Genomic DNA, 26,883 nt, shown 5'->3' on the forward strand with positions numbered 1-26,883 from the left:
CGCGATGTGGCTATTAATACAAAGACTCACTGGCGACAGCACAAGAGGCAAGCTGAACGGCCCTGAATGGAGCGCCCTGCTGGGTTTCAAGCAGCCGCCCAGGGAGCCCCTGGATTCCTGGGGAAATTTACCAGGGGTTCGTCTTCAATGAAATAATTTGTAATAAGTGGACCGAGCCTCCTTGACAAACAGCTTGTCCACCACTTTGCCGCCCCCTGCAATTTGCAGACATAGAATAGTGTGGAGCGCAGTCAATGGGACACTCTCGGTTCTAGCGGGGCCTAAAAGACTTGGCCTGGCTGCGAAGATTCATTGTGAAATCACTATGCTCATTCACTCCCCATTTTATTGGGGTGGGTGGAGACACCATCACCCATTTCTAATCCTCCAGTGTTCTCCCATCTTTTGCTTCCATCTTATTGGAGCTCTCTTGACCCCAGAGTCTGGCAGTGGCCTGGATTCCAAGGCTGAGCAACCAGTGATGCCAGCAGAGGGGCTCCAGGCCCAAGTACCAATGCCGAACCAAAGACACCCAAGCCTGAAATGCTGGTGATCCACAAGCCTGCACCGACATCTGTAGTCCCCGAGCCTAGCTCCAGCAATGTCGCGGAACAACCATCTCTAAGAGCTCCACGTGTTATAGAGTCCCTGCACCAACATGCCTGGGATGAGCTTTTGGAGAGACAGAGGCGTGTTACGCTCTGGGCCTTTAAGGCAGGGGTACCGAACCTCTTTCAGCCCAAGAGCCAAATTCCATTTCGGAGAAACTCTCAGGGGCCGCATTCCAGCAGTAGGCAGGGCTGAAGGCAAAAGGTGCGGGATCAAACCCCTCAAATTACAAAAATAGTAGCATATTTTAGCTTAAAGCTCTGCCTGCCAGTAACTACGCTTTAGGAGAGGCATTTCAGCCTTTCAGAATGGGAAAAAGCTATGCTGTGCTGCCACCCCTATAATGCAATACAAACATTTTGAAGACAAAGGGGGGGGGGAATCTCCTTTCCACTCACTGTCATTTTAGTAAGGTCATTTAGTAATGGAGGTTGTTAAAAAGTTTTTTAATGATTTTTTAAAAATTAGCATTATAGTGGTATAGCGCTTTAATACTTTTCCTTTAAAGCAGCATTATGGCGTGATGGGGGTATAGCACTATAGCCCCTATAATGGCAATTTTTTAAAAAAAACACCCCTTTTCAACCGCTGTCATTAACCATCTTGCTAAAACTGCAGTGACTGGGAAGGGGATTCTTTTTTCATCAGCTTTATAATTTATATATTTCAGTACGTGGATATAGTGCTATAACACTCTTCCATTTGAATGGAATTCATTATTTTGATTTTTAAATACATATATAACCAGAGAAGTGTTTTAGCGCCATTGAAAAGATTGATTAAAAAGACATGTGATAAAAATGGCTCCCACCACAAAGGGTATATAGTGAAAGTGTGCCATGCTGTAATAGGTTCACCTAGCCAGTGACTTGGTTCATACATAATGCTAACCCATAGTTTATTTCATCCATGGTTAACCCATGGTTTGTTGCCCTACCCAGGGTTTGTCTGGCAGACAATCGAACAACTCGTAGTTTGTTTTCTCAATCTCTGGGTTGTTTGTTTCCCTCCTCCTTGGCCCACTCTCTCTCTGTATCCCAAATGCCTTTCAACGCTGTAGTACCAGCATACAAAGTGGCTGGGTTTATTTTTTACTAGTCTTGCCCCCCGCTTCTGTAGCTTGGCAAAACAACCCATGGTTCTGGGTTCACACATAATGACAACCCATAGTCTAAATAACCCAGAGTTTACAACCCAACAACAAACCATGGGTTCTTTTTCTGGGTTATCTGTGGTTAACAAATCATGGTTTGTTAGTGCAGCTGGGTTCACACATCACAACAACCCAGAATTCAATAACCCATAGTTAGCACTACCCACATCAAAACCACACCTCTTTAAAATAAAAGTCAGAAGAATAGCACTGGGGGGACTGGTTTGGGATGGAACATACTGAGATGTACATACAGAAAATGCCCAATATCTCGATGGTGTGGAAAGTCAATTGCAATTCCACTTGTAGCTTACAGTGGAAGGACCATGATTTATTAGCACTAGGAAGTTAGTCTGGAAGCACATCTGGTCACTGCCCAGCATAAACTGAGTATGTATTGCAACACTGGTCTTCAGGTGAGGAATCACAATTGCCTTTCAGGCTAACCTAACATGGGTTGTACCAATGGCACACCAATGTTTGCTCTTAAAAACAAAACAAAGGGAAAGAAACAGAAAGACAGATGGAGAGAAAAAGAACAATGGAATGAGAGTACATGTCTGCACTACACTTTTATACTGGTTCTACTCTAGTTTTAAGAGTCATGGTCTCTCACATCCAAATCTTGAGAACTGTAGTTTGGTGCAACTGTAAAAAAGGCATACCAAGAGATCTCTAAATCAGGCCTACGAGATCTACTTTGGTTTTTAGCAGAACCGCAAGACTGACCAGCTGGAGACAGGTGCCTTGGGTGGTGGAGTGAGACACAAAGTGGTGGCTCAGGGGCAGAGCCAATTACCTAAGAACATAAGAAGAGCCCTGCTGGATCAGACCAAGGGTCCACCTAGTCCAGCATTCTGTTCAAACAGTGGCCAACCAGCTGTCAACCAGGAACCCACAAGAAGGGCATGAACGCAACAGCACCCTCCCACCCATGTTCCCCAGCAACCAGGGTACACAGGCTCACTGCCTCTGGTTCTGGAAGTAGCACATAGCCATCAAGACTAGTAGCCATTGATAGCCTTTTCCTCCAGGAATTTGTCCAACCCGCTTTTAAAGCCATCCAAATTGGTGGCCATCACTACATCCTGTGGTAGTGAGTTCCATAGTTTAACCATGCACTGAGTGAAGAAGTCCTTCATTTTATCTGTACTGAATCTCCCACCATCCAGCTTCATAGGATGACTCCAGGTTCTAGTATTTTGAGAGAGGGAGAAAAATGTATCCCATGAACCATACACTCAGACTGTCTATCTATACAAGTACAAATTTACATCTGTGTTACTTGTTGTTGTTCAGTCGTTAAGTCGTGTCCGACTACTTGTGACCCCATGGACCATAGCACGCCAGGCCTTCCCGTCCTCCGCTCTCTCCCAGAGTGTGCTCAAGTTCATATTCATTGCATCGGTGATGCTATCTAGCCATCTCATCCTCTGCCGTCCCCTTCTCCTTTTGCCTTCAATCTTTCCCAGCATCAGGGTCTTTTCCAGGGGCTTTTCTCTTCGCGTTAGGTGGCCAAAATATTTGAGCTTCAGCTTCAGGATCTGTCCTTCCAATGAGCACTCAGGGTTGATTTCCTTTAGGACTGACTGATTTGACCTCCTTGCAGTCCAGGGGACTCTTAAGGGTCTTCTCCAGCACCACAGTTCGAAAGCATCGATTCTTCGGCGCTCAGCCTTCCTTATAGTCCAGCTCTCACAGCCATACGTTGCTACTGGGAAAACCATAGCTTTGATTAGACGGACCTTTGTCGGCAAGGTGATGTCTCTGCTTCTTACTACGCTGTGTAGGTTTGCCATAGCTTTCCTCCCAAGGAGCAAGCGTCTTTTAATTTCAGGGCTACAGTCACTGTCTGCGGTGATCTTGGAGCCCAAGAAAGTAAAATCTGTCACTGCTTCCATTTCTTCCCCTTCTATACGCCAGGAAGTGATGGGGCCAGATGCCATGATCTTCGTTTTTTTAATGTTGAGTTTCAAACCAGCTTTTGCACTCTCCACTTTCACCCTCAACAAGAGGCTCTTTAGATTCTCTTCGCTTTCTGCCATTAGGGTGGTATCATCTGTGTATCTGAGGTTGTTGATAATTCTCCCGGCAATCTTAATTCCGACCTGTGATTCATCCAGCCCGGTGTTTCTCATGATGTACTCTGCATATAAATTAAATAAGCAGGTCGACAATATGCAGCCTTGTCGTACTCCTTTCCCAATTTTGAACCAATCAGTTGTTCCATGTTTGGTTCTTACTGTTGCTTCTTGACCCTGGTACAGGTTTCTCAGGAGACAGGTTAGGTGGTCTGGTACTCCCATCTCTTTAAGAATTTGCCACAGTTTGTTGTGATCCACACAATCAAAGGCTTTAGCGTAGTCAATGAAGCAGAAATAGATGTTTTTCTGGAATTCTCTTGCTTTCTCCATGATGCAGCGAATGTTGGCGATTTGATCTCTAGTTCCTCTGCCTCTTCGAAACCCAGCTTGTACTTCTGGTAGTTCTCAGTTCACATGCTGCTGGAGCCTAGCTTGTAGGATTTTGAGCATCACCTTGCTGGGATGTGAAATGAGCGCAATTGTGCGGTAGTTTGAACACTCTTTGGCATTGCCCTTCTTTGGAATTGGAATCTGCGTTACTACAGATCAGGAATTCTAACACAAGCACTGAAACTGGCTGGCAGAGCTGCACAAAGACTTCTGCTCAGAGGCAATTGATTAATAGGCACAGTTTACAGGTGAAGAACACTGAGGCTGGGAGATAAACAACTAATACAAGGGAGCAAAAAAATGGCACTTTTTTCTATCTCCAATTTTTAAATTATTGGGACTCAGGAACCCTTGCTGATCTACTGCAGATCACCTGGAGGCCTACCAGTAGATCCCAGTGTACCTTCTGCCTGCTGTTGGTCTAAATCAACCTCTCTCTCTCTCTCTCTCTCTCTCTCTCTCTCTCTCTCACACACACACACACACACACACACAACTACAATTTCCAGGATTCCTTGACAAGAAAGAATTACCCTTAAAACAGAATGCCTGCAATGTAGATATGTCATGAGAAAGACAGAGGGGCTGTTCACACAACACGCTAACCCACACTCAGAGGTTGACTGCAGGTTGTTGTTGAACCTTGGGTTAGCACGTCGTCTGAACCCTGGACATTTTCCACAGGGTGGCTTGTTAACCATGCAATGTGGCTTGATAACCACCCTGAACAACCCAATAACAAACCATGGGTTCTTGAGGTGGCTTGTTCAAGAAAAATAAGCCACACTGCATGGTTAACAAGCCACCCTGCGGAAAATGTCCTGGGTTTGGACACCATGCTAAACCACGGTTCAAAACAATCCACACTCACCCACTAAGTGTTGGTCAGTCTGCTGTGCAAACCCAGTCAGAGAGAGGAGGAGGAACAGGGACATCCATGTGAAATTAAAACTGGATCCCATGTTGCAGATTGGGATAAAACGAGCAGGGGCAAGTCTGAAAAGGCTTTAGAACATTTCTCAGAACATGCAAAATATTCTCAGAAAAGTCCATGTGGAAAGAGGACAGGAAGTCTGAAAACCACACAGGTACCCAATTCCATACCAGAGTCACATCAGCCACAAGCATTTCCACCAGACCTCAGAGATTACTCTTTTTTTGTAACTTTAAAATACCTTTTGAGTTAAACAACAGTGCAAGTCTATTTATCACTCACTCATTGGCTATTGTCTGAAAACCAAACAGGTGTGTCGGCAAAGAAAGCACGTTTGTGCAGCGGGGTGGGAGGGAACCCTCCTCACCAGAATGCCACCTTCACATGACTGGCTCTTTTGATTGCCTACTAGTGCATTTGTTAGTCAGACATTTCCTTGTTTATGTTGGCCAGGCCTGCAGGAAGAACGCCCTGGAATAGAGGCTGAGCAACCAGCAGGAGATGCCAAGGCAAAGATTATCTTCTTCTTTTTTTAATGTCTTCTAGCAGGAACTTTTAAGAATAATCCAGAGAGAATTAAGTCACCTTGGGTGAAGTCTCAAAAAGCCAAGCATGAGCATGCTGTAGATCTCTGAATGCACGTGAGGCTCTAAATAGCTTCTGTAGAACTAGTTGTGGGATAAAATAATAAAACAGAGATAGGTGGAGTTCATCCCATTTTATCCTCCAACAAGGTAGATTAGCAAAAGGTAAGGACTAGCGCACGGTCACAGCGCTTTTTTTGTGGTCAGTCAAGGAGGCTTGTGCACCCAGGACTCAGTAGCCCATCCAATGCTCAAGCAACCATTTCACACTGGCACTCTCTGTTGCAGGAGTGGAGAACGTCAGGCCCGGGGGCCAAATCTCAATCTGGCCCTCTGTGGTTCTCCAGATGGCCATGCCCCCTTTCCCCAACCACCAATGGTTTGGAGGTTTCCCAGCTTCTGTGTAGTTTTTTTCCTTAATTCTAAAAGGTTGAAATGCCTTTCCTAAAGCTGAGTTATAGTAAAAGCTTTGAGCTATATACTGGTATTCTGGCCGCACCCCTTTTGCCCCACCCACCAGTGGAATACAGCCCCCAACAGCTTCTCCAAAAAGGAATTTGGCCCTTGGGCTAAAAGAGGTTCTGCATCCCTACTCTGTAGGCATATGTACAAGCTTGGAGGCTTAAGAATGGCAGATCAGGAATCTAACATTGTTCATATAAGGAAGCCGGTTCATGGGGTTTAGGCAGATCTGAGGGATGGTTTGATGGCAAGACTGACGAGTCTTGCCTTTGAAAAAGGCATAGGCTGGAACAGCTTCCGTTTTGGGCCCTGACTCTCTAGCCAGGTGCAGACCATCGACTTAACCATAGTTAGCAGTAACCATGCTCTGTTCTCTTATCCCAAGCTAAGACCCTACAAAGCAAAACCACGGTTAGCTCAACGAGCTAAGTCTTGCCTTCAATAGGTGTGTATAGGGAGACACCAACAAGGACTGCGTGTCACCTTGAGAACAGAGAGGCTAGATTGGGGGGGGGGGGGCTGTCTTAGTCATGGTTTAACTACCCTGAGGATCAGCTCTACACATAGACATGGTTAATAAAAATCATGGTTTGCAAACCAACATCAAGTCATAGTTTCACATCCTGATTTGCAGCCAACACTTGGTAGGTATTCAAATATTAATACTTGGCCTTAGTTAAGGAAAACCAGTGTTATGTCCACATAGGGCCGGTGACGCCATGAACCAGTGGTCTCCATCATGGGCGCCAATCTGCCCTCGGACACTTCTCTTGGTGCCCATCATGCTCTCTGCTCCCCCTGATTTTTATTTTATTTCTTAATTGATTTCTTTTCTAATTGGGGGGCTGGCATGCTGCAAAGAGAAGTTCTGCCCCTCAGCATCATCTTTATTTGGGTTCAAAAGAATGGTTTTGTGTTTTTAAGCTGAGAACCCACCTCTGCCTTTTACTTAGGACATGTTGCTTTTCTTTTAGTCTAACTTTGCCTTCTGAGTGTTTTGTGACTGGCTATGCCCAACATGGCAGCCATTTTATGAATGGGAAATCCACCCCCCAACATGGCAACCATTTTGAGAGCGTGCCCATGACACTGTCTCAAAATTCCAAATTGCACCCACTGACCCAAAAAGGCTGGGAGCCCCTGACTGTTGCCACCACAGGATCGATTGCCTGATAGTTTGCGAACCCCTGTCCTACCATACCAACCTGTTTAAGATCTCAGGAAGGGCAAACTGACAGATATGGATACATATGCAATCATGCCGTCGTTCCTGTCTGCAGTTTCTCCTGCCATGGACAAAACATGAAACACGCCAATCAGGCGGAAAGCGCAACTTTGAGAGAGCAGCTCCCTTCTCCCGCAGTTTGTTCACATGTCCGATTCTCCGTCACGAGGGACCTCAATTCTAGCAAGACCAAGGCCTCCCAAAAGGGAAAAACAGGAGTCCTCAAGTCCACCAAAGATGCTCAGCTCCCTGAAGCATTGAATCATGACAGGCCTTTGCTTGATTTTTTTTTTTTAAGAGAAGGGGGCGGGGAGAGGAAGCCTAAAAGCACTTCATTTACTGAGCAATTTTGACGCTTTTTTTTTTTAACAAAGCGTCTGAGGGAATGATGCATTTTTACAAAGGGAATGTCACCACACGGAGCCACTTCCTTTAAAAATAAAAAGGGAGAGACGCACTCAGAAACTGTACTAAAACATCAGCCGCACGTTAACTTCAAAGCGCTGAGGAGAAAGGATTACTTATGAGGGCCTTGGGAGATTGCAATCTTTCTCCTTTCAGGAAAGGGAGAGAGTGGGAGGGGGAGTGGGGAGGAAAGAAGTTTCACCGTGTTGGGTTTTGGCGCCGATAGCAAGGGACCTGTTTGTACCTAATTAAACATTCTTTCATCAAGGACAACAGAGACAGTGACTCCAAGGTGACCAGACTGCGCAACCGGAGGGGAAAAGAAAGGCAGGCACCTTTGTAGACTTGGAAAAGGAGATCAAAGGAAGAGAGTGAGGGAAGGCAGGCAGGCAGGTAAAGTCAAGTCAGGCTGTTCCCAGGCGCACTGGGGAAAACAAAAAACAAAACAAAACCCCCAGGCGCACAAGAGGCGGTATGCGCTATGTGGCGTGACAGTCGTCTGGGATGACTTCAGCTCTGATGCACATCACCTTTGGGAAAAAAGGTCACACAAGGTTTGCAGGCTGCGCCAGATGGTACACCAATACCTAGCATGCTGTCATACTGCCCCAACTAGGGTCAAACCTTTGAACTTGGGGAGGGGGTTAACATGGAGGTGGAAAATGGAAGGCTGTTTCGATGGAAGGGTGAGTGGAAATTAACTGGAAGGTTCATGGCAGGGAGGAGCATACCAGTGGGTGGATGGAATTTTATCTTTCCTCTTTGGCGCCTCTTGAGGGGTCACAGTTTCCCCCTGGAACGCCCCAAGATGTAGCATCATGGCTGACATTTGGGAGCTGCCAGTCCTGCCCCCCAACCCCATCCCCGAATGCCCTGGAGCAACACTACTTTTAAGAGATTTGTGGGCCAGCGGGGCAGGGTAGCCACCACATGGTGATGATTGATAGGATGTCCAATTCTGCCAGGCATAAGAAATTTGCCCTCCCGTTACGGAAAAGGCCTGTTTTGGCAGCCACCAATGCTATGGCGAAGGAGGAGTCCATTTCAGCTCAGCCCCACCATATATTCCAGCACAGCCTTCTCTCACCTGGTGCTTTCCAGATGCTTTAGACTACACTTCCTATCAGCTCCAGCCAGCATAGAGAATGGTCAGGAACACTGGGAGGTGCAGTCGAATACATCTGGAAGGCCCCAGGTTGAGGAAGGCTGCTGCAGCACGACCAACAAAGAGAACCCAGGATAAGCTCACACAGGAAAGAAGAGGCTCCCTTCCCGATGGTGGAGGTCAACAGGAAAAGGCAGAGGCTGAGCCCCCATTGTAAAGGGAACCCCCTTGCAGCCCCTTTACTTTCTCCCATGTGAGTGAGTGATGCAATTCACTCCGGGGAGTGAGGGCAGGGGGAGTGCTGCATACCGGAGATACCACTGACCCAGTGCAAAAGTGGCGATGGGGAGGTTCCACCCTCACTGACACGTTCCACATGGGATGCGCAATGCGCCCCTGGGCACGGAGCACATGCAGGTATCGTGCACTCCCCAATCAGGCCTCACAGTTAGGGATGTCGGAGGAATCCATTTGTGGGGCCAAGCTCGAAAAGCTTCCCTTGGTTTGGCCCCCCAGACTTCAGGCCGTTTTCCAAGAACGGGCCCGACTGGATCTGCATCAGATCAGGCCAGTTTGTGGGTTTTCTGGATTTGTTTTTTATTTGCGGAAACAGAGATTTGAGGAAATTGCAGCCGCAATTTGCACACATCTCTATTTCTGCAAATAAAAAATTTCTATGGACAAAGTGCTCAGAGTTGGGGAAAACTCCATGGGATGGCCCACAAATGTGAGCCAAGTCAGGCATGCTGGGGAACTCCGTCAATCCAAAAATGAAATGGATTTCCCCCTGATGGACATCCCTACTCACAATATACAAAAATCCTCCTTCCACGTACACAAGCACCACCTGCCATGACGATGGGCCTTTACTAGAGCCATGACAACAGGCTCTTGCCTCCTAAGAGCAGGGGCAGACAACCCAGAACCCACCAGACGTTTTGGATTAGAACTCCCATAATCCCCAACTACTAGCCATGCTGGTGGGGGCTGGTGGCAGTTGTAGACCAAAACATCTGGAGGGCACCTCCCATCCTAGGCCATATGCAGAATAGCCAGTCCTCAACTCCCTGTTCCTTTATTTATTTAATCATGCCCCACGTTTCTACCAGGAAATAGTGCTCAAGGCGGTTAATGACAATACAAGCCAACATCTAAAATAAAAACGTAATGAAATCCATCATAAAACAAATACATGAAAAGCACAATTTAAAATAAGAATAACAATAAAAACAGCACCCAACCCAGCAGACCAGCATACATGTCAAAAAACTGCTTGAATAAAAACATCTTTTCCTGCTAGCAGAGTGCCTCCCTTGGCAGGGAGTTCCAAAGCCAGGGGAAAGTCACCAAAAAGGCCCTCTCTTGCATCCCCACCAAATGGGCCTGTGATGGCAATAGCATTGAGACAAGGGCTCCCCTGATGATCTTAAAACCCAGGCAGACTCATATGGGAGAAGGCAGTCTTTCAGGTGGGGCTTTGTATGTCATAACCAACACTTTGCATTGTGTCTGGAAACAGACAGGAGGCCAATGATGCTTTTGTAACAAGGGAGTCACGTGCTCTCTCTAACCGGCTCCGGTGAACAGTCTGGCTGTAGCATTCTGGACCAGCTGAAGTTTCTGAACAATTTCCAAAGGCAACCCCATGCAGAGCGTGTAACACTAGCCCAAACGGGCTTCCTTCGTCACACCCATTTGGGTTGCTGCTCCGTAGTCTGGCACTACTGGGCCTACCTATCTGTAGGTTTTGAAACTTGAGGTGCCCCGGAGGAGCAACAGGGGGGCAATTCATGCAACAAGCTGGCCAGTTGAAAGCACAGGCAGAGCAGATCTTGGCAGAAGTGTGTCTTCTGCTGAAATAGTTGCACACACCGGCCCAACCAGCAATCTGTTGAAAATTAGTTGCTATGCATTTGCTGCAACTTGATTATGCCAGGTAGGTCAAAGAGCCACTATTAGCCATGATGGCTGAACAGAACCTCCATGTTCAGAGGAAGTAAAATTGTGAATGCCAGGGGTTGGAGACAAACTACAGGGGAGTGTACACCAACAGTACTGTAGCAAAAGCTGGGCCACCAAGAAACAACAGCCGCTGGAGATGATGGCAGTTGAACTGTTGGATGGCGACTCTCATAGTTCCCAGCCAGTATGGCCATTGGGGATGATGGGACTCGCAGTCCAGCATGAGGGCATCAAGTTGGGGAAGACTGCACTATTGCTTTACCTCATGCCAAACTCTGCACAGATCTACACGATTCGTATGCTTTACCTGCTTGCTCGGGCTGTGCAAACTATGCCTTCATCCCTCTCTAGGATTGACTTTCAAAGAGAACTGTGTTTCCGCAGCTTCCCACCCCGCCTCCACCGGAATGCTGACTGCCCAATAAAAGCACAAAGGAAGGAAAAGAAGAACGAAAACAAGAAACCCAAATCACATAATTAAACCCTAAGAACAGCCTTCCATATTTTTAACAGTACTCGCAACGCCATTTTTAATGCGTTATCATATAAACTCTCGGCCTACCAAACAAAGAACGGGCCCAAAATTGGTACCTGCAAGAGGTCTCACGGAAAGAGATGTTCAGATCCCAGTGTGCGTGTATCCTGTTGAGAAAGGAGGAAAGAGATAGAAAGAGAAAGAGAAAAAGAGCTTTCAGTCGCAGGTGCCCAATATTACATCATAGCTTAGAGAAGTGCAGCTTTGCAGGTGTAACGTTTCCTCATCTCTTAACCACAGTCAAGTGCATGGGTGGGCAAACTGTGACGCTACAGATGTTTTGGCCTGCAACACTCATCAGCCCTAGCCATCATAGCCCATGGTGAGGGATGATAGGAGTTCTAGGCCAAAACATCAGGAGGGCCACCACTTGCCCACCCCTTGGGTCAAAAGATGGAATGCATCCTCTCCCACCTTTTTAGCATTAGAGGTACTGGCCCATATCTGCACAGAGGTTAATCTAACCCTGGTTACCTTTGAACCAGGGCTTACATACAAGTTCTAAACTCTGGTTTAAAGGTAAAGCCATAGCATGCCATTAGTGGGTGGGGCGAAAGGCAAAATGTTTGGGGCCGAAGAGGCAGTGCCACAGTAGCAGAAATACCAGCATATTTTAGTTTAAAGTTCTTGCTGCCAGTAACTAGGCATCTAAAGAGAGGCATTTCAACCTTGTAGGGAGGGAGGTAAAATTTGCACAAAAGCCAGGAAACCACCAAATGATCGGGAGTTGGGGGAAAGGGGGTGTGGCTGGGGGAGAGGGGGTGTGGCTGGGGGAAGGGGAGTGGTCTTCTAAGAAAACCCAGACGGCTGGACTGGAACCCCCAGAGGGCCAGATTTGACCCCCAGGTCTGAGTTTTGCACCTTTGCGCTATACTGTGGCTAATGCTGAAAGGGGGCAGCGAGACCATTCGGGTGGGTAGGGAGGAAGTTAACAGGGGAGCCTGTGGGGCACTCTGAACTCTACAGAGATCAAGAAATGTTACATGTACACTGAGAGAAAGTGGGTTTTGCCTTCTCATTAACTGAGTAATGTGGGCCGTGCTGGAAAAGCATGGCACATGGCCACGTTCAGAGGAGAGAGGAGGCGGGGGGTGGCAGTGAGAGATGGTGTCTCAAGTAATAGGATGAGCATGCAGGAAGCAGAAGCAACCGAGGCCTGGCATGTGTTAAGGAAGCCCAAACGCTGTCTTTGCACTGCACGGCTCCCCCCACCCCGCCTCCCTCCAGCTGTAAATAAATCATTAGCCCTTTCCCCACCTCTGAAATTAATTCTGCATGTTCTGCCTGCAAGCTGGAGAGACAAGATTCCAGACAAGAGGCAGCCTAAATTTAGATGCTGACAGGCAGCGGATGAGATTTTTCCCACCACCACCGTCAGCACCAGGTACCGGGCAGCCCACCCTCCCCAGCCCTGTGCCCTGGCTCCTGTCATCTTGGAGAGTAGATTGATAATTTGCAGACAAGCCTCTACAGGCTGCTTCAGGCAACCCATTGCCCTGTCAGAGAGCCAGGAACAAGTCTCCAGCCTGGACTAGGTTTCCTTTAGCACCTCAGCCCCTGATTGGCTATGAGGTCTCTCTTGCAACCCACCTGGGAAATCCAGGTAAAACTGCACATTGGAGGACCACACTGTCTTGGGCGGGCTGGGGACGGGGAGCCCTGCTGATTTTGCTCCGGACTGTTTTTGGTTTCTCGGGTTCTCCCTTCTCCACCTCCATCCAGGGCCAGCATCAAAGGTAGGCATGGCCAGGCACCTGCTGAGGGCCCAGTCCCCAGCAGGGGCCCACTAACAAGAGCCCCCTGGAGTTACTCCTCCTCTTCCCCACTGCAACTGGCTTGTTCACCCGCCTCTTGCTCTGGCCCAGACAGTGGTGGCGCTAAAGAGGAGCAGGAGATGCCACGGCCTGCTTGCTACCTGGCTCTCTGCCTAACAAGCAAGTGGCAGCAGTGATGAGAAAGAGGAGGAGGCGCAAGAGCAGCTGGTGACCATGGTGGTGAGAAGACAGACGCACTCAAGGAGGGGGCCCATTGAGGGTGTCTTGCCCAAGGGCCCTCCAAAACCAGGAGCTGGCGCTGCCTCCACCCACCACTCTCCTGTCTGTCGACCTGACCAGTTTCCCTGTCCTGCAGACAGTCTTTGCAGGCTCGCGAGTCTTGTCTTCCTTTGCCTCGAATTCTGCAAGGATGCAAGGCCAAGGAACTGCAGGTGTTGAACCTCAAGCCCACCTGGCAACCCAATCCAGTCCTCTAGGGTTTCCAAGTTGGCAACGTCCCCTTCCCCGGGTCCCACCCCCTTTCCCCTGACCACGGAATGTTGGGAGGCTTCCCGGCTTTTGTGTAGTTTTCCCCCCATTCTAAAATGCTTCTCCTAAGTCTTCGTTACTGGCAGTAAAAGCTTTGAACTAAACTATGCTGGCATTTGGGTATTTTCAAATGCTCACAGCACTGCCCCTTTTGCCTCCAGCCCCTCCCACCACTGGAATGCGGCCCCCGAGAGCTTCTCCAAAATGTGATTCGACCCTCAGGCTGAAAGATGTTCAATACCCCTGTTGTACAGAGATGGCATTATATAAACAAATACAACAGTGAACCCCCCTCTCTCTCCACACACACAGCTTCCAAGCCTTTGGCCCCAGATTTCGCAATCATTCATTATTTGTTCATCTATTTTTTTTTCTTAAATCCTATCTCCAAAACAGCATCCAGCACCTTAACAGGCCACTAGAGCAATTCACAGCCCTCCCTCGATTCTGTGCCGAAGCCGTTTCTCCAAGAAGGTTTAATATGGCTCAGTATCAAAGCTGACTGGGCTGGCATCAGATCATTTTGTGCAAAGGGGAGGGGAAACTCTTGCGCTACGGAGAACAGCACATATTCATACCTTGGCAACCACAGCTATCTGTGGAGCTGGATAATTAAGCACCCGTATTTAAACAAATGAATAGGTAAGAAATGAAATTAAATCCCAGTTATCTTCTATCTCCTTCCCCCCACCACCGCCCCTTCCCCCACCCCTTTTCTGGGTAGCTTAACCAAGCACTCACTCCGTGCTTTCCTAGTTTCTATGGTGTTATCTCCAATTAGATTTCTGGGGCTAATGTGCGTTTCGCTTTAGCGGGTTATTCATTCAATTGAAATCAAATTACTAATAATTTGCAAGCTATCAAGCTGCACGAGACGCGTCTTTGGGTGGAATGGAGGGGCCAACATGGCTTCTTATAAATTACTAATTTTTTTTTTAGAGCAGGGGAGGGGGCGCACTCCAAGCAAACAGTGGCAAAGTAGCTGCTGGTGTTCCTCTCCCCGCTGCAACCTCCCCTGCCCTTCCGCTGATCTGCAATCCGTTACAAAGAGTTTAATAAGGACACCCAGATGGGTCCCTCAACAACCAGAGGCAATTGTTCCTCTGTGCTTGGGGGAGGCGCACACACATGGCGTGGGGAAGGGAGGTAGAGGGAGGCTTGGAAGCAAACCAGTCGTATGTGGAAAGATGGCTTGTCAGTGTTCTTACACATGGGTGGGGGGGAGACATTTAGAAATCTAACAGGGAAGGGGGGGGAGAGAGAGAGAGAGAGAGAGACAGAGAAGAGGCAGACAACGCAGACAGCAAAAGCAACGGATAAGGAGCCAATCCAGGCAGCTGCAACTCAAGTCCATCTTTTCCCCCTCCCTGGACTTCCTGAAAGGAAAGGAAATCCTTTCTTACAAACTTTTTATGAGATCCCTATCAGTTTTAAGATAGGAAAAGGCTGGGGCTGGAACCCCAGGGCTAGACCGCCCTGGTGTCCCCGACAATGGAAGACAAAGCTCAGAAGGACAGCCAAGTGAATGCCAAAGGCCAGGCAGGTCTCAAATCTGGTTGCCCTCAGACCTTGGCATTTTGCTCATGGCACCATTGTGGCTGGTTCGCTGGAAGAGGGAGCTGCTAGCCCACTTCAGATTCTGCAGTTGTCAAGTGACACGACGTTACGAACATAAGGAGAGTCCTGCTGGATCAGACCAAGGGACCATCTTGTCCAATGTTCTAGTTCACACAGTGGCCTCTAGGAAGCTCACAAGTAGGACACGAGCGCAATAGCACCTTCCCACTCATGTTCCCCAGCAACTGGTATACAGAGGCATACTGCCTCCCATATAGGAGGTAGCATATAATCATTGTAACACAGAGGCTGACAGGATTCCTCTTGGCCCTATAAAGTCTCAACACTTTATAGGTCAGCCTTCCCCAACCTGGGACCCTCTGGATGTTTCGGACTTAGAGATGTATGAGAATGTCGTTTCAGTTCGGTTTTGATCAGGATTTACACAGTTTGCAGCTTCTGGATCAAACATGGACTCCGATGCAATCTGTGCTTGAGGTTGGTACATTTACAAGCTTGCAATGTGATTCGCAGACCCCCAAAAATGTGTTCAACAGCATACGCACATTTGAAAAATGCGCATGAAAAATGTGCACAAATATGCTTTAATCCATGGAGAAGAATGTGTACACTTCAAAGCTCCTCCCAATTGATGCATATGTTTGGGAAAATGCACATGAAAATTTGCACGGATTTTCACATGAAAAGAAAAAAAACGCTCACAATCTGATGCGAACTCGGTTTGGAATGAGCTTCCAGATGGAATTTGGATAACTTCAACGAGCTCAAGTACATCCCTATTTGGACTGCAACTCCCAGCATTTCTGACCATTGGCCATGCAGGCTGGGGCTTATGAGAGTTGAAGTGCAAAACATCTGGAGGGCACCAAGTTGGGGAAGCCTGTTATTGGCATATATGCACTCATTCCACTCTTTGCCTCTGGTCAAACAGGGTTGGCAGGGTTTTGCATTACTTTAAATAAAACTGCAAAACCTGTTTGACTTGAAACAGCAGTTGGATGAAAGAAAAGTGTGCACAAGGAACCTCTCCTCCAGCCACTTTCAACTCCCTTAAAAACTACTGTTGGTCTCTAGATTTAGCCCACCACAATAGAGTTGAGATCTGAACTGGGCAATTATCTTGGCTAACAGCTCATGCTACTGAGCTACATCTACATGGTGATGTTTCTCTCTCTCTCTCTCTCTCTCTCACACACACACACACACTCCTTCCCCAACTCCCTTCTCGGAAGGGATTTCTCCAACGGACACACACATACACGCCCCCCCCCCCGCCTATCAGTTCCACAGCACAATAAAGTAGCCATTTCCGCTCACTATCAAATCTAACTCCTCATTAGACTGGCTGCCGCTTCCTGGCACTCTGGATCAAATCCAGCGCTCGTTTCCCAGACGGATCTTAAATGTATTTTATTTATTAGGGTGACAGTCATTATTATGAAGTGGCGGCGGCAGCAGCAGGCAGATGTGCTACAGGAGGAAATATTAGAACACAGTAGAACCAAGCTGGGAGGAAAAAGCAAGATTGGCACAGAACGCTGTGCTCTGGAAGAACTGTGTTGGCCTTCCTGCCTTGCCCTCACAGGAACTTGAGCTCCCAAATGAAAGATGTCTCAGAAAGGGCCCTTCTCTAGTCACCCCACCACTACCACTTCCCAACTACAGTACGTCTCTACTCACTTCCATTGTCTTGCACCCACAGAACTGTTTTATTTTTGTATGTTGATGCCTGCACATTGTAACTGTTGGGGGGGGGGGGGCTTGATTCTGATGGAAAAACTTAAGTTTGCTTTTTAGATTTCATTTTCCCATTTTGCTTCTGCCTTTTAATTTTTTAGATTAGGTTTTTGGATAGAGTAGGATTCTTTTTAAATAAAAAAAACAAACTTCACTTAGGAGAGCCAGTGGGGTGTAGAGGTTAGAGTGTTCGACTAGGATGGGGGAGACCCGAGTTCTAGTCCCCACTCTGGCACAAGGCTCATGGGTGACTTGACCCAGACTCTCAGTCTAACCTACTTCACAGGGTTGTTGTGAGGATAAAATGGAGAGGAGTAGGATGAAGTACACTGCCTTGGGCTCCTTGGAGAAAAGGTGGGATATAAATGCAACAAATAAATAATAAATTATTCAATCTCACTCCAGATCCTCAGAAAGCAAGTCAAACTGGAGCAGGAGTCACAGCTATATTAGCAGAAGATGCAACACTCCCAGTAAACATGGCCACCAGACATCTTCTCTCCTGGCCTCCACCACAACTTCCTTGGTCAATCAAAGTGGTGTTCCATCAATCCAGCGACTGGACTACCAAGTTCAACGATGCTGCCCATCGACTGAAGCCACATTGGTTCCCTGTTAGTCAGTGCTGACCTGAGACATTTTTGCTACTTGAGGCGAAGGCCAAGATGGCACCTGCTCCCCATTCCACCTGCAGAAGCCAACCAGAATGGCATTTGAAACTCATGTCAACACTGACAATAGGACAGTGGCTTGTGTCATAACTCAGCATCTTCCATCACATCACAGGCTAGCTTAGGGGGCATACACAAGGCTGTGCAGTACACAGAGCTCTGGGTTCAAACACTTTGCTGGCCCTCACTTACCACTGCGCCTGGCTGCCGCTGCTGCCCCCTTCTGCCCAAAGGAAGGACCTGCCCTGCTAAAGTCCAGACATAGACACCTAACTCTCTCTCTGCATTACCGATTACTGGGGTGGTTTCACACACACACACACACACACACACACACACAGCAGGAACAGAATAAAATTGTGGAAAATGAGCCAATCTGTGCCATCTCTTAATTTGTGTTTATACTAGGTGCCAAATCCACTTTTCCTTGTTGCACATACAGGATGTTAGAGAAATCCATTTTGGGGGTGGAGTTCAACAGGTTTTCCTAGGCTCGGCTAGGAAACAACTTCATTTTGGTTCCGGCTGTGGTGCCTGACTCAGTCTGCAGCAAGTCAGGCCAGTTTGCGGATTTTCCCGGAAGTCTGCACATTTTTTGTGGGAAGGTTCTACAATTTGTGCACATTTCTAAGCAATCTGCATGAATTCAGCCATCATTTCCACAAATTACTCTGAAATGTGCACAAATTGCAGAAGCTTCCCCTGAAAAAATGTGCAAAGAAGTTCCCAGAGTTCAGGGAACAGCCTGCAGCTCAGATCATAGACACAAAGCGAGTCATACATGCTGCAGAATGCCGTTGAGCCAAAAAAGAACTGGATTTCCCAGAGATGGATATCCCTAGTGCACAGTGAACGTGACCCTGCAAACCAGGAATGGGCAGACTTCAGGCTTGTGGAATCTACTCTGAGTGTGTTTTTTACTAGAACCATCAACTGGGCCTGGTGCAAAAGTTATACACTTAAAATTTACAAATTCAGAGCCCATGAATGGGTTCTGAGTACCAGAACAGAACTGACCTCACAGTCTTTCCACAAAAGATTCCACTCCCGTTGCCCCATCATTCCATCGGTGTAATCTAGGGCGGGGAGGGATCATTCTGATGCAGCTATTGCTAAACATTCGGGAGTCAGAAATCCTTGCTGATCTACTGGAAATCCCACAGAGATCTATCAGAAGATCCAGATCTAACTTCTGCCCACCCCTGCTGTAAAAGTCACAAGAATTGTGTGTGTGGGGGCGGGGGGAGGGTTTCAGTAAAAAGGCACCTATTTATTTAGCAGCAGGGCCACGGATGGAGTCACGAGCATTGTGCTGTTCTCCCTTTGCGCCAAACTGCATCTCACAGGTGCGAGGAAGATGTAAGGGGGGGGAGGAGCCCCCCCCCCCCGCTTTGGCTTGAACTCCAATCAATTAGAGAGTCAAAGAGCAGCAGCCTTCAGGGAAGTCAGAAATAGCTTTCCACTTAAGAGCGCTGGGATGCATCTGACAGACTGACAGCCACGAACCATTAAAGCCTTCGCAGAGGCTGGCAATTTTGCTATTAGAAGATGGAAGCTTGGTAAGAGCGGCACGGTGACCTGGTTCACTGGAGGCGAAGTGGAAAGGAAACGGGGGCAGAGGGGAGAGGGAAGCAGTCGAATGGAGGACAGTGGGCAGCGCATCCCTCCCACTAAACCGCAGAGATGCTCAGCACATCAGTCAAAAGACAGTGGCGAAAGGAGGGGAATTCTAAAAAGTCTAAAACGTATATATTTGACCCTCCCTTAACCCCATCCATCAATCTTTCCACGCCTCTCATGTACGAGTCCTTTGCCTTCGTCTTTTGTCTGAGCACTGCAAGTTGTAAAGCAGCGTTCCCCAACCTGGAGCCCTCCAAATGTTGTGAGTGACAACTCCCAGGACCTGACCACTGGCCATGCTGGCTGAGGCTGATAGGAGTTGAATTCTAAAACATCTGCAGGGCACCAGGTTGGGGAAGGCTTTTGGTTATGCTTTATACAGCAGGGATGGGCAGAGAGTAGATCTCCAGATGTTTTGGACTTCAGCTCCCAGCATTCCTAACCATTGGCCATGCTGGCAGGGGCTTCTGGGAGTTGAAGGCCCAAAGTCTGGAGATATACCTTCCACCCACCCCTGCTGTACAGCTCCCAGCACACTAGTAAAATATTCTGATCGCCCCAAAGCCATGTGCCTGGATAACCGAGGGACCTGTTAAGATCATTTTCCATCAGTCAAAGAATTGTTACTGTTTCGTAAGATGCATTTGAGCATCACTGCCTCTTATGACTAGCTGCACCACCATGGGATACTGCGGACGTGCCTTGATGTGCACACCTTGAGTTATAGCCATGATAGAAACTGAAGACAAGTTCCATCACATTTCTATTCTAATTCGGGGTGTGGGGGAATCTCACATATCAAAACACACAAAGAGTACACATCTATACGCTACTTAACTCAATAGCTGGAAAAACTGCAGCGGGTACCAAATTATTGTTCCATTAGAGACCTGCAGCCAACGGTTCAGCTAGTCAGTTCAAATCAAAACGTGAAATGCAGCCCCTCTCTCGCCACCACCTGCTCTTTGGCTTCCGGCTCACAGTACTGTCATTTGGAAGTCCCTGTTCAAAATCTCCTGTGAACTCTGGCTGAGTGTGCTTCACTCATTCTTCGCATTCCCCAGTAAAGCCTTGCACCCTGACATCATGAAAGGGGCAATCTGTCCCTCAGAGGAAATATGGTTATCCATCCCTGGTCTACAGTGATTGGCAGTGGCTCTCCAGGGTTCCAGGCAGGGTTTGTTTCCAAGCCTTACTTGGAAATGAAAGGACTGAACCTGGCGCCTTCGACATGCAAGCAGGGGCTCTACCACTGAGCTGTGTAGTCCTTCCCGTAAAAACAGAAGTAAGATTCCAGTCCCCATGGATTTCAATAAATGGCTTATTAATGCTGCCATGCTACGTCAGACCACTGGTCCATCTAGCCCAGTATTACCTACACTGATTGCCAGCAGCTCTCCAGGGGTTTCAAGGAGGGGTCTTTCCCTACCTGGAGATGCCAAAGATTGAACCTGGGACCTTCTGCCTGCAAAGCATGTGCTTTACCACTGAGCTACGGCTTCTCTTAAGATAAGAAAAGTATTCATGTGTTGAAGTAGTTTTGGGAAGTGTCCTTCCTAGACAGGCATAAAAGGGACTTAGGGAGAGAAATTCTGATACGTCAAGGGGCGGAAGGTTTATTCAGATATTCTCCCTCCTCAGGGAGATTCAGCAGAGAATTGGAACAGTGCTAAATGAAATGGGTAATTAAAAGGAAGGATGAGCAATTTGGAGCTGCTTATCGTGGCTCCTTACTTAGCACACCTGGCTTTCTGTGGGCATGATGGGGAGTCAAGCATTGTCACCCAGCTTTGCATCTTCAGTTAATAAACTACAGCCACGGCCAGCGGCCACGAGCTGGGACAGGTAAAATTAGAGATCTGCCTTGCTTGATTGGCTGGTTGTGGGGTGGGAGGGAGGCCCAGCCACCCGTCTCTCGAGATCTCTGCTGTCCTATCCCGCCAAGCTGTCAGAAAATGGCTTAGCCGCTTGCAAGCAACACAGATGTAAAAAATCGCAAGAAAAGCAATTACACGCTTTTGCTTTCCACTCCTTTGTTTTTATAGGGCTTGTCTCAGAATCCAAGCAACTCCATGCATTAGCAAGCGCGGGGCGGTGATGAGGATGGCGATGAGGATAATCAAAAATAGCTGTAATGATACACGTCGGGGAGGGGGCAGCACTGAGAACACGGCTGCATTACATTTTTATCACCTCGCCATTACAAGATCTTACGAGCCGCACTTTTTTCTCAGAATTTCCAGTGGGTAGTCGTGTTAGTCTATTGCAGCAAAAACAACGACGAGTTTTGTGGCATCTTAAAGACTAACAAATTTATACTGGCATAAGCTTTCATGGACTATAGCCCACTTCTTCAGATGCATGGAGGATTATGGAGAGTTTGGGGTGTATATACAGTACGTATGGGGAGGGGGTTGTAAACAGTGAGGTCAGAAAGCAACTGAATGCAGAAAGTGACCATCACATTATTAACGGTGGTCATTCACGTTGCATTTAATTTCATTCTGACCTCATTGTTTACAGTCCTTTCCCACCATCTGTACTGTATATAAACCTGAAACACTCCATAATACGCCACACATCTAATGAAGTGGGCTAAGGTCCCATCTAAGCTTATGCCAGAATACATAGTCTCTTTACTAAGGGACCAGCTAATCTGGCTAATTGCTAGCAGTGCAAAGTAGCTAATGCTTTGTTTAAATGTATGTTTTGAAAATGTCCAGTAGTTTCTTCTTTATGGGAGGAGGTTATTATATGGATAAATTTTGTACTGGAACAGTCTTTAATACTCACTGATGTACAAGCTCTTTTAAATTATTTACCTGTTTCACGGAAATTAACGAATGGTCAGCTTAAATGGATTCTCCGTGCCTTCATGACAGCTAAAAGACTATCACAACTCTGGACAGATAAATGTTCACCTTCTAATAATGCAATGGATTGAGGACCTTACAATGCTTTCAACATTTGAATGGGTGGCATATAGACGCCACCTTCAAAGGGCTACTTATCTGGATATCTGGTCCGCTTTTGTTGAAGCCTATGAATAACTGTTAGTGTGCTGTATTTGCAGATATATGCATTTCATATGTATTCATTGCTATGGATATATACAAATTTATGTATATTAAAAAAGCTCAAAAAAAGATACGAATATATTTCTTAGTTTTTAAGATGCCACAAGAAACTTTGTTGACATTTTCTCATAGGAATCCAAAGTCTGGGATGCTCAGCCTGTATTGACAGCTGCAGAGACTACTGGGGAGTTATTATTTTTTCCAGAGCCAAAGTGGCCTTTTTCTTTCCTAATTGAAGCAATACTGCATAGTCAAACATTCTATGGCCGACTCTTTGCCCTGCCCTGCCCACACCAGTTGTAATCCTCATGAACATTCTATGACATCACATCAGCTTGGTTTCTACCTACAAAATTCACAGAATTTCCATTCCCTATGTGGTACTGTTACACAACAGGTTGACTATTCCTTGGTTAGATAGATTGTTGGCCACGAATTATTGGCTGGTGTTTTTTCAATGAAAGGTAATGGTTGAAAAATAGCTGGGAATCTCTGTGTGTTTGGAAGAGATACCAGTCAGAACATAAGGAAGGAGATACGTACACCCCAGGGAAGGGGGTGGGCAGAGGTGGTGGTAAGGGTATGTGTGTCTGTCTGTCTGAGAGAGACTCCATACACAATATGACTGCATTGATTCCTCCCTCCCTTCCCCCGCCCCCCTCTCTGGGGATCTGGTATGAGGCAGCAGATTCGTCACCTTGAAGGAGTGCCTCTTTTCCACCACTTGCACTCTAGTTGCATTTATTTATTTGTTTGTTTGTTTGTTTATTTTATTAATCACCCATCTGGCTCGTCACCCAGCCACTCTGGGCGATGTACAAATTATATAATAAAACAGTTTAAAACAATAAAATTCTACAGTAAAAACATTTTCTAAAATACCCTAACCCTAAAATACCCTAAATATAAAGCAAGAATTATAAAAAATGACATCAAATCTCTCCAGTGCTCTCTCCTCCAAAAGGAAACCGAAACCAGGTACAACTGGCTGCCCCTGGAACTTCTCGTGGCTTGGAGAAGTGAAGCACATACAACTATCTCAGATGCTTTTACGGCATGGCTCTTCTTGAAAAATGGAATTGCACCAGAATCTTGTTGCTGTCTGAACTGTGCTTAGAGTACATGTGGATTTTCATGAACATTACGTAACATCACAGCAGCTCAACCAATGCCTTTAAAGGGATCTGCAGCCAACCAATCGGAGGCTTTGTGCAATGGAAAATGGAACTGCAGTGGACTCTTGTTGCTACCTAAACTGTGCTTGGAGTACCTGTGTATTTTAATGGACACCACATGACATCACAGCAGCTCAGCCAATGGCTTTTAAAAGACAAGCAGCCAACCAAATTGGAGGCTTTGTGCAGTCCCTCAACCTGCAATTCCTGGCTTCAGAGCATATATGATTAAATGCTGCGGGTGGAGGTGGGGGCATGATGGGCGAGTACCTTCTTTTCATGATACTAATATGCAAATCCTCCTCTTGCTTGACATCAGTGTGGTAACTGATGACCTTGTCACTCTCCTCACTGTCGTCACTGTGTGAGAAAATAGAGGGCAGCTCTTTCTTCAGGGTCCTGGTGGGAGGCAAGGGGATCGTCCTCTTTTCGGCCAGGCGACCTCGATTCTGGCAAATGGGAAAAAGTCGAAGCCAAAGAAAAGAAGAGAAGAGAAGAAGAAGATTAATCAGGTAGCATGGCCATTCCGCTATTCTTGCTGGCAGTCTACTCCCCCCCCCTTCCCTCCCCATCTCCTTTTCCGGGACTGTCTGTGTGTTTTGTTTTGTTTTTGCTGATTGATTGTAAGCCACTTTGGGACGCTTTCTTGGCCGAGGAGCAAGATAAAAATACTTTAAATAAATAATGCATAAATTTAGGAAACCTGGGAGAAAGCAACAGAGGAAGGAGGCTGCAAGGGGGAGGGAGTGGCACGGAAGGGTTAAGCACCCCTCCCACCCGCCACTTCTGCCCTCAAAACGCACCGGCCACCCATTTTGCACATTCACCAAAAACACAAAACGCACGTGCCACGGAGCTTCTGGTTCTGCCCTACTAAAATTATATCCCTGTCTTCTGGCTGAAGCCATTCCTGGGAAATCTGAGTCCCATCAACAGTGAGTGTTTCCTCTCTTGTCTGATGCTTTCACTCAGGATCACCAGAGCGTAATGCCTTCCCACCACCACCGCCACGCTCCGTAAGATATCACCATGCATCTCCTTCCCGAGGACTTGCAATTTATTGTATCAATTAGAGCCAGGAGCGTGCAAATTGCCAACACCCGACAAACGCGGGACTTTCTGTAGCGTGCCTCCAGAAGCGAAAGAGGATGGTGCCAATTGGCTCATAAAAATCATTTAATGGCCATTATGGTACCTAAGAGCAGTTACCCAGACGCAGTGACTGCCGAGGGACTCATCATACTTAACAAGGGAGGGTGGGGGGAGAAAGGAATTGCAGCAGAAGGTGGTGGGGATAGAACTATTCAGAGTCCCATGAACAGAGCACTAGAAAGAACCCTACAAGAACCCACGTTAAGCTATGGAGGGAGCAATCCTATGGCCGCTAGACAGCGGCTAGACAGCCATAGGATATCTTGATTTCCCGAGAACCGATTTCCCCCCACTGGAACAGCCTCATCCTCTGCGCTTGCAAGAGGAGCACGGAGCAGCTGAAAAGGGGGGCATTCCGGGGCAGGGAGGGCAGAAATCCCGGTACGACTCATCCAATGCGTCGTACAGCAGCCTCCTCCCCCGCTCTGCCCTCCCGTGGCTAGACAGCCATAATCAGCTGCCTAGCCAACAACGCAGGGCAGGAGAAGTGCAGAGGGAACGATCCCCTCCATGCTTCTCCTGCCCTGCATTGGATAGACGGTCACTTTTGAGTTTGGAGGTGGCCGCCTATCTGGATAGGACTGCGCCCTAAACTTCCTTTAACAGCCCTGTCAGACTCATGGTTCAAGTGCATGCTGACAGGTGAAGGGAAAATTCATGTGTTCCTGGTCATCTATCAGCCAGTACTAGTTTACTCCAAGAGTAAAGTACTCCTCTTCTGTACTGTCTACACAGCAGACCCTTTAGCTTAAACCCCTGGTTTTCCATGCCCTACCAAAACTAAGCTTGCGACCAAGCTGAGGTATATGTAACTAGCGAAGGGCAAATCCGTCAGTTTCACTTTCTCATGCATTCGAATTTTTAAAATCTCAAGTTATTTCTCTCCTGAATATAAACAACTTTGTGAATGTTGGCAAATTCTTGTCAAAAACCTAACTGAAACAAAAGTCTTGCCCATCCGTACCAGCCAAATTCAATTGGTGCCACTATTCCCAGCATGGGAGGACCAGGATGTACCTGCCTGCCCTAGAGCTGTTAAAGGTGAGGAGCCTGTTGGGAAAAAAGTAGTGGCGACCCTAATTAAGCACAAACATGAATTCAAACCAAGGCTTTTAAGAGCTAAGCACTCAAAGCCCTGGGCCTACATGGATAAACTGTCAATTCTGGTTTCTCCCAGAGTTCCATGTTTTAAATCTCAAGTTGTTTTTGTCCCAAATACAGAGAACTTTGAAAATTTTCGACTTAACGGCTTTCAGTTCCGCTTAACAAAGCCGAACTGAAACAAAATTATCACCCAGGTACAAGTCGCCCTGAAGGTTTAGCATGGATAACAAATATGTATTAGGAGTTCTGAAGACAAATGTGTGATTCATAAATTCATATCTGTACATGAAACACTGACTCGCTCAAAAAAAGCTGCACTGTCTGTGAATTTTCTATTGCCGACACACCATCCTGAACAACTGGAATGTTTATGAACTTTCTACAACATCACAACAGCTCAGCCAATGGCTGGGAGGTTTGAAGATAACCAGCAGTGGTCAGACTTGCATCTCAGATACCATAATCAAAAACAGGCAATCATGGTTTCCTAGTCACAAAAAAATTGGGTATTAGCAAAAAGTTGGCTGAATTCAAGTTTTGATCTTAATCCATTCTGGTTTGTCTCTTTCTCAGGGACTAGCACAGCAACCACAGCATATATCAAACATCCAGAACTTTTCACAGTTACTAGTCCAGTATCCTGCCTGGGAAAACTATCACCGCCACCACACACACATGCCAAAAAAATAATGGTATTTTAAGAAAGCGTCATAATTCCGTTCACTTCCAGGACAAACACCAAATCAGCCCAAAGGAAATCCCTTCGGATGTGGCCTCGTTTCATAACCCTGTGATCCTCCTCCACTGTGTGCTGGGGGGGGGGGGGGATATTTTATCTTCTTCCTTTTGGCTTTTTTTTAAAATGGAATCTTGAATGTCTCTCTCTTTAACATCACTCAGTATGAGAAAGAAAACAGCTTCATTTTTTTAAAACCAAGAGGTGCTAGGCGAATTTCTTCCTGAGGGTCTCATTGACTTTCCCAGCTTTTAAATCAGCCTTCCCCAACCTGGTGTCCTT

At 47.0% G+C, this 26,883-nt stretch overlaps 1 protein-coding gene across 9 annotated transcripts in view; it reads right to left on the reverse strand.

Annotated features, from left to right (window-relative positions):
* SAMD11 (sterile alpha motif domain containing 11) overlaps positions 1-26,883 on the reverse strand; it is a 226,148-nt gene that overhangs the window by 126,965 nt on the left and 72,300 nt on the right. For 8 of the 9 annotated variants that reach the window (XM_084821698.1, XM_084821696.1, XM_084821693.1 and 5 more), the window contains 2 exons: positions 23,880-24,058; positions 11,505-11,555 (listed from right to left, as the gene is read on the reverse strand). In XM_084821698.1, coding sequence (XP_084677824.1) covers positions 11,505-11,555; positions 23,880-23,890 — 62 coding nt within the window. In that variant the 5' untranslated portion in view covers positions 23,891-24,058. The remainder of the gene's footprint in view (positions 1-11,504; positions 11,556-23,879; positions 24,059-26,883) is intronic. The other variant, XM_084821691.1, reaches the window with a different exon arrangement.

This window comes from Heloderma suspectum, chromosome 15, assembly GCF_057233095.1.
Source record: "Heloderma suspectum isolate Gila_16-S chromosome 15, 16-S_ref, whole genome shotgun sequence".
In the NCBI taxonomy this organism is placed as follows: Eukaryota; Metazoa; Chordata; class Lepidosauria; order Squamata; family Helodermatidae; genus Heloderma; species Heloderma suspectum.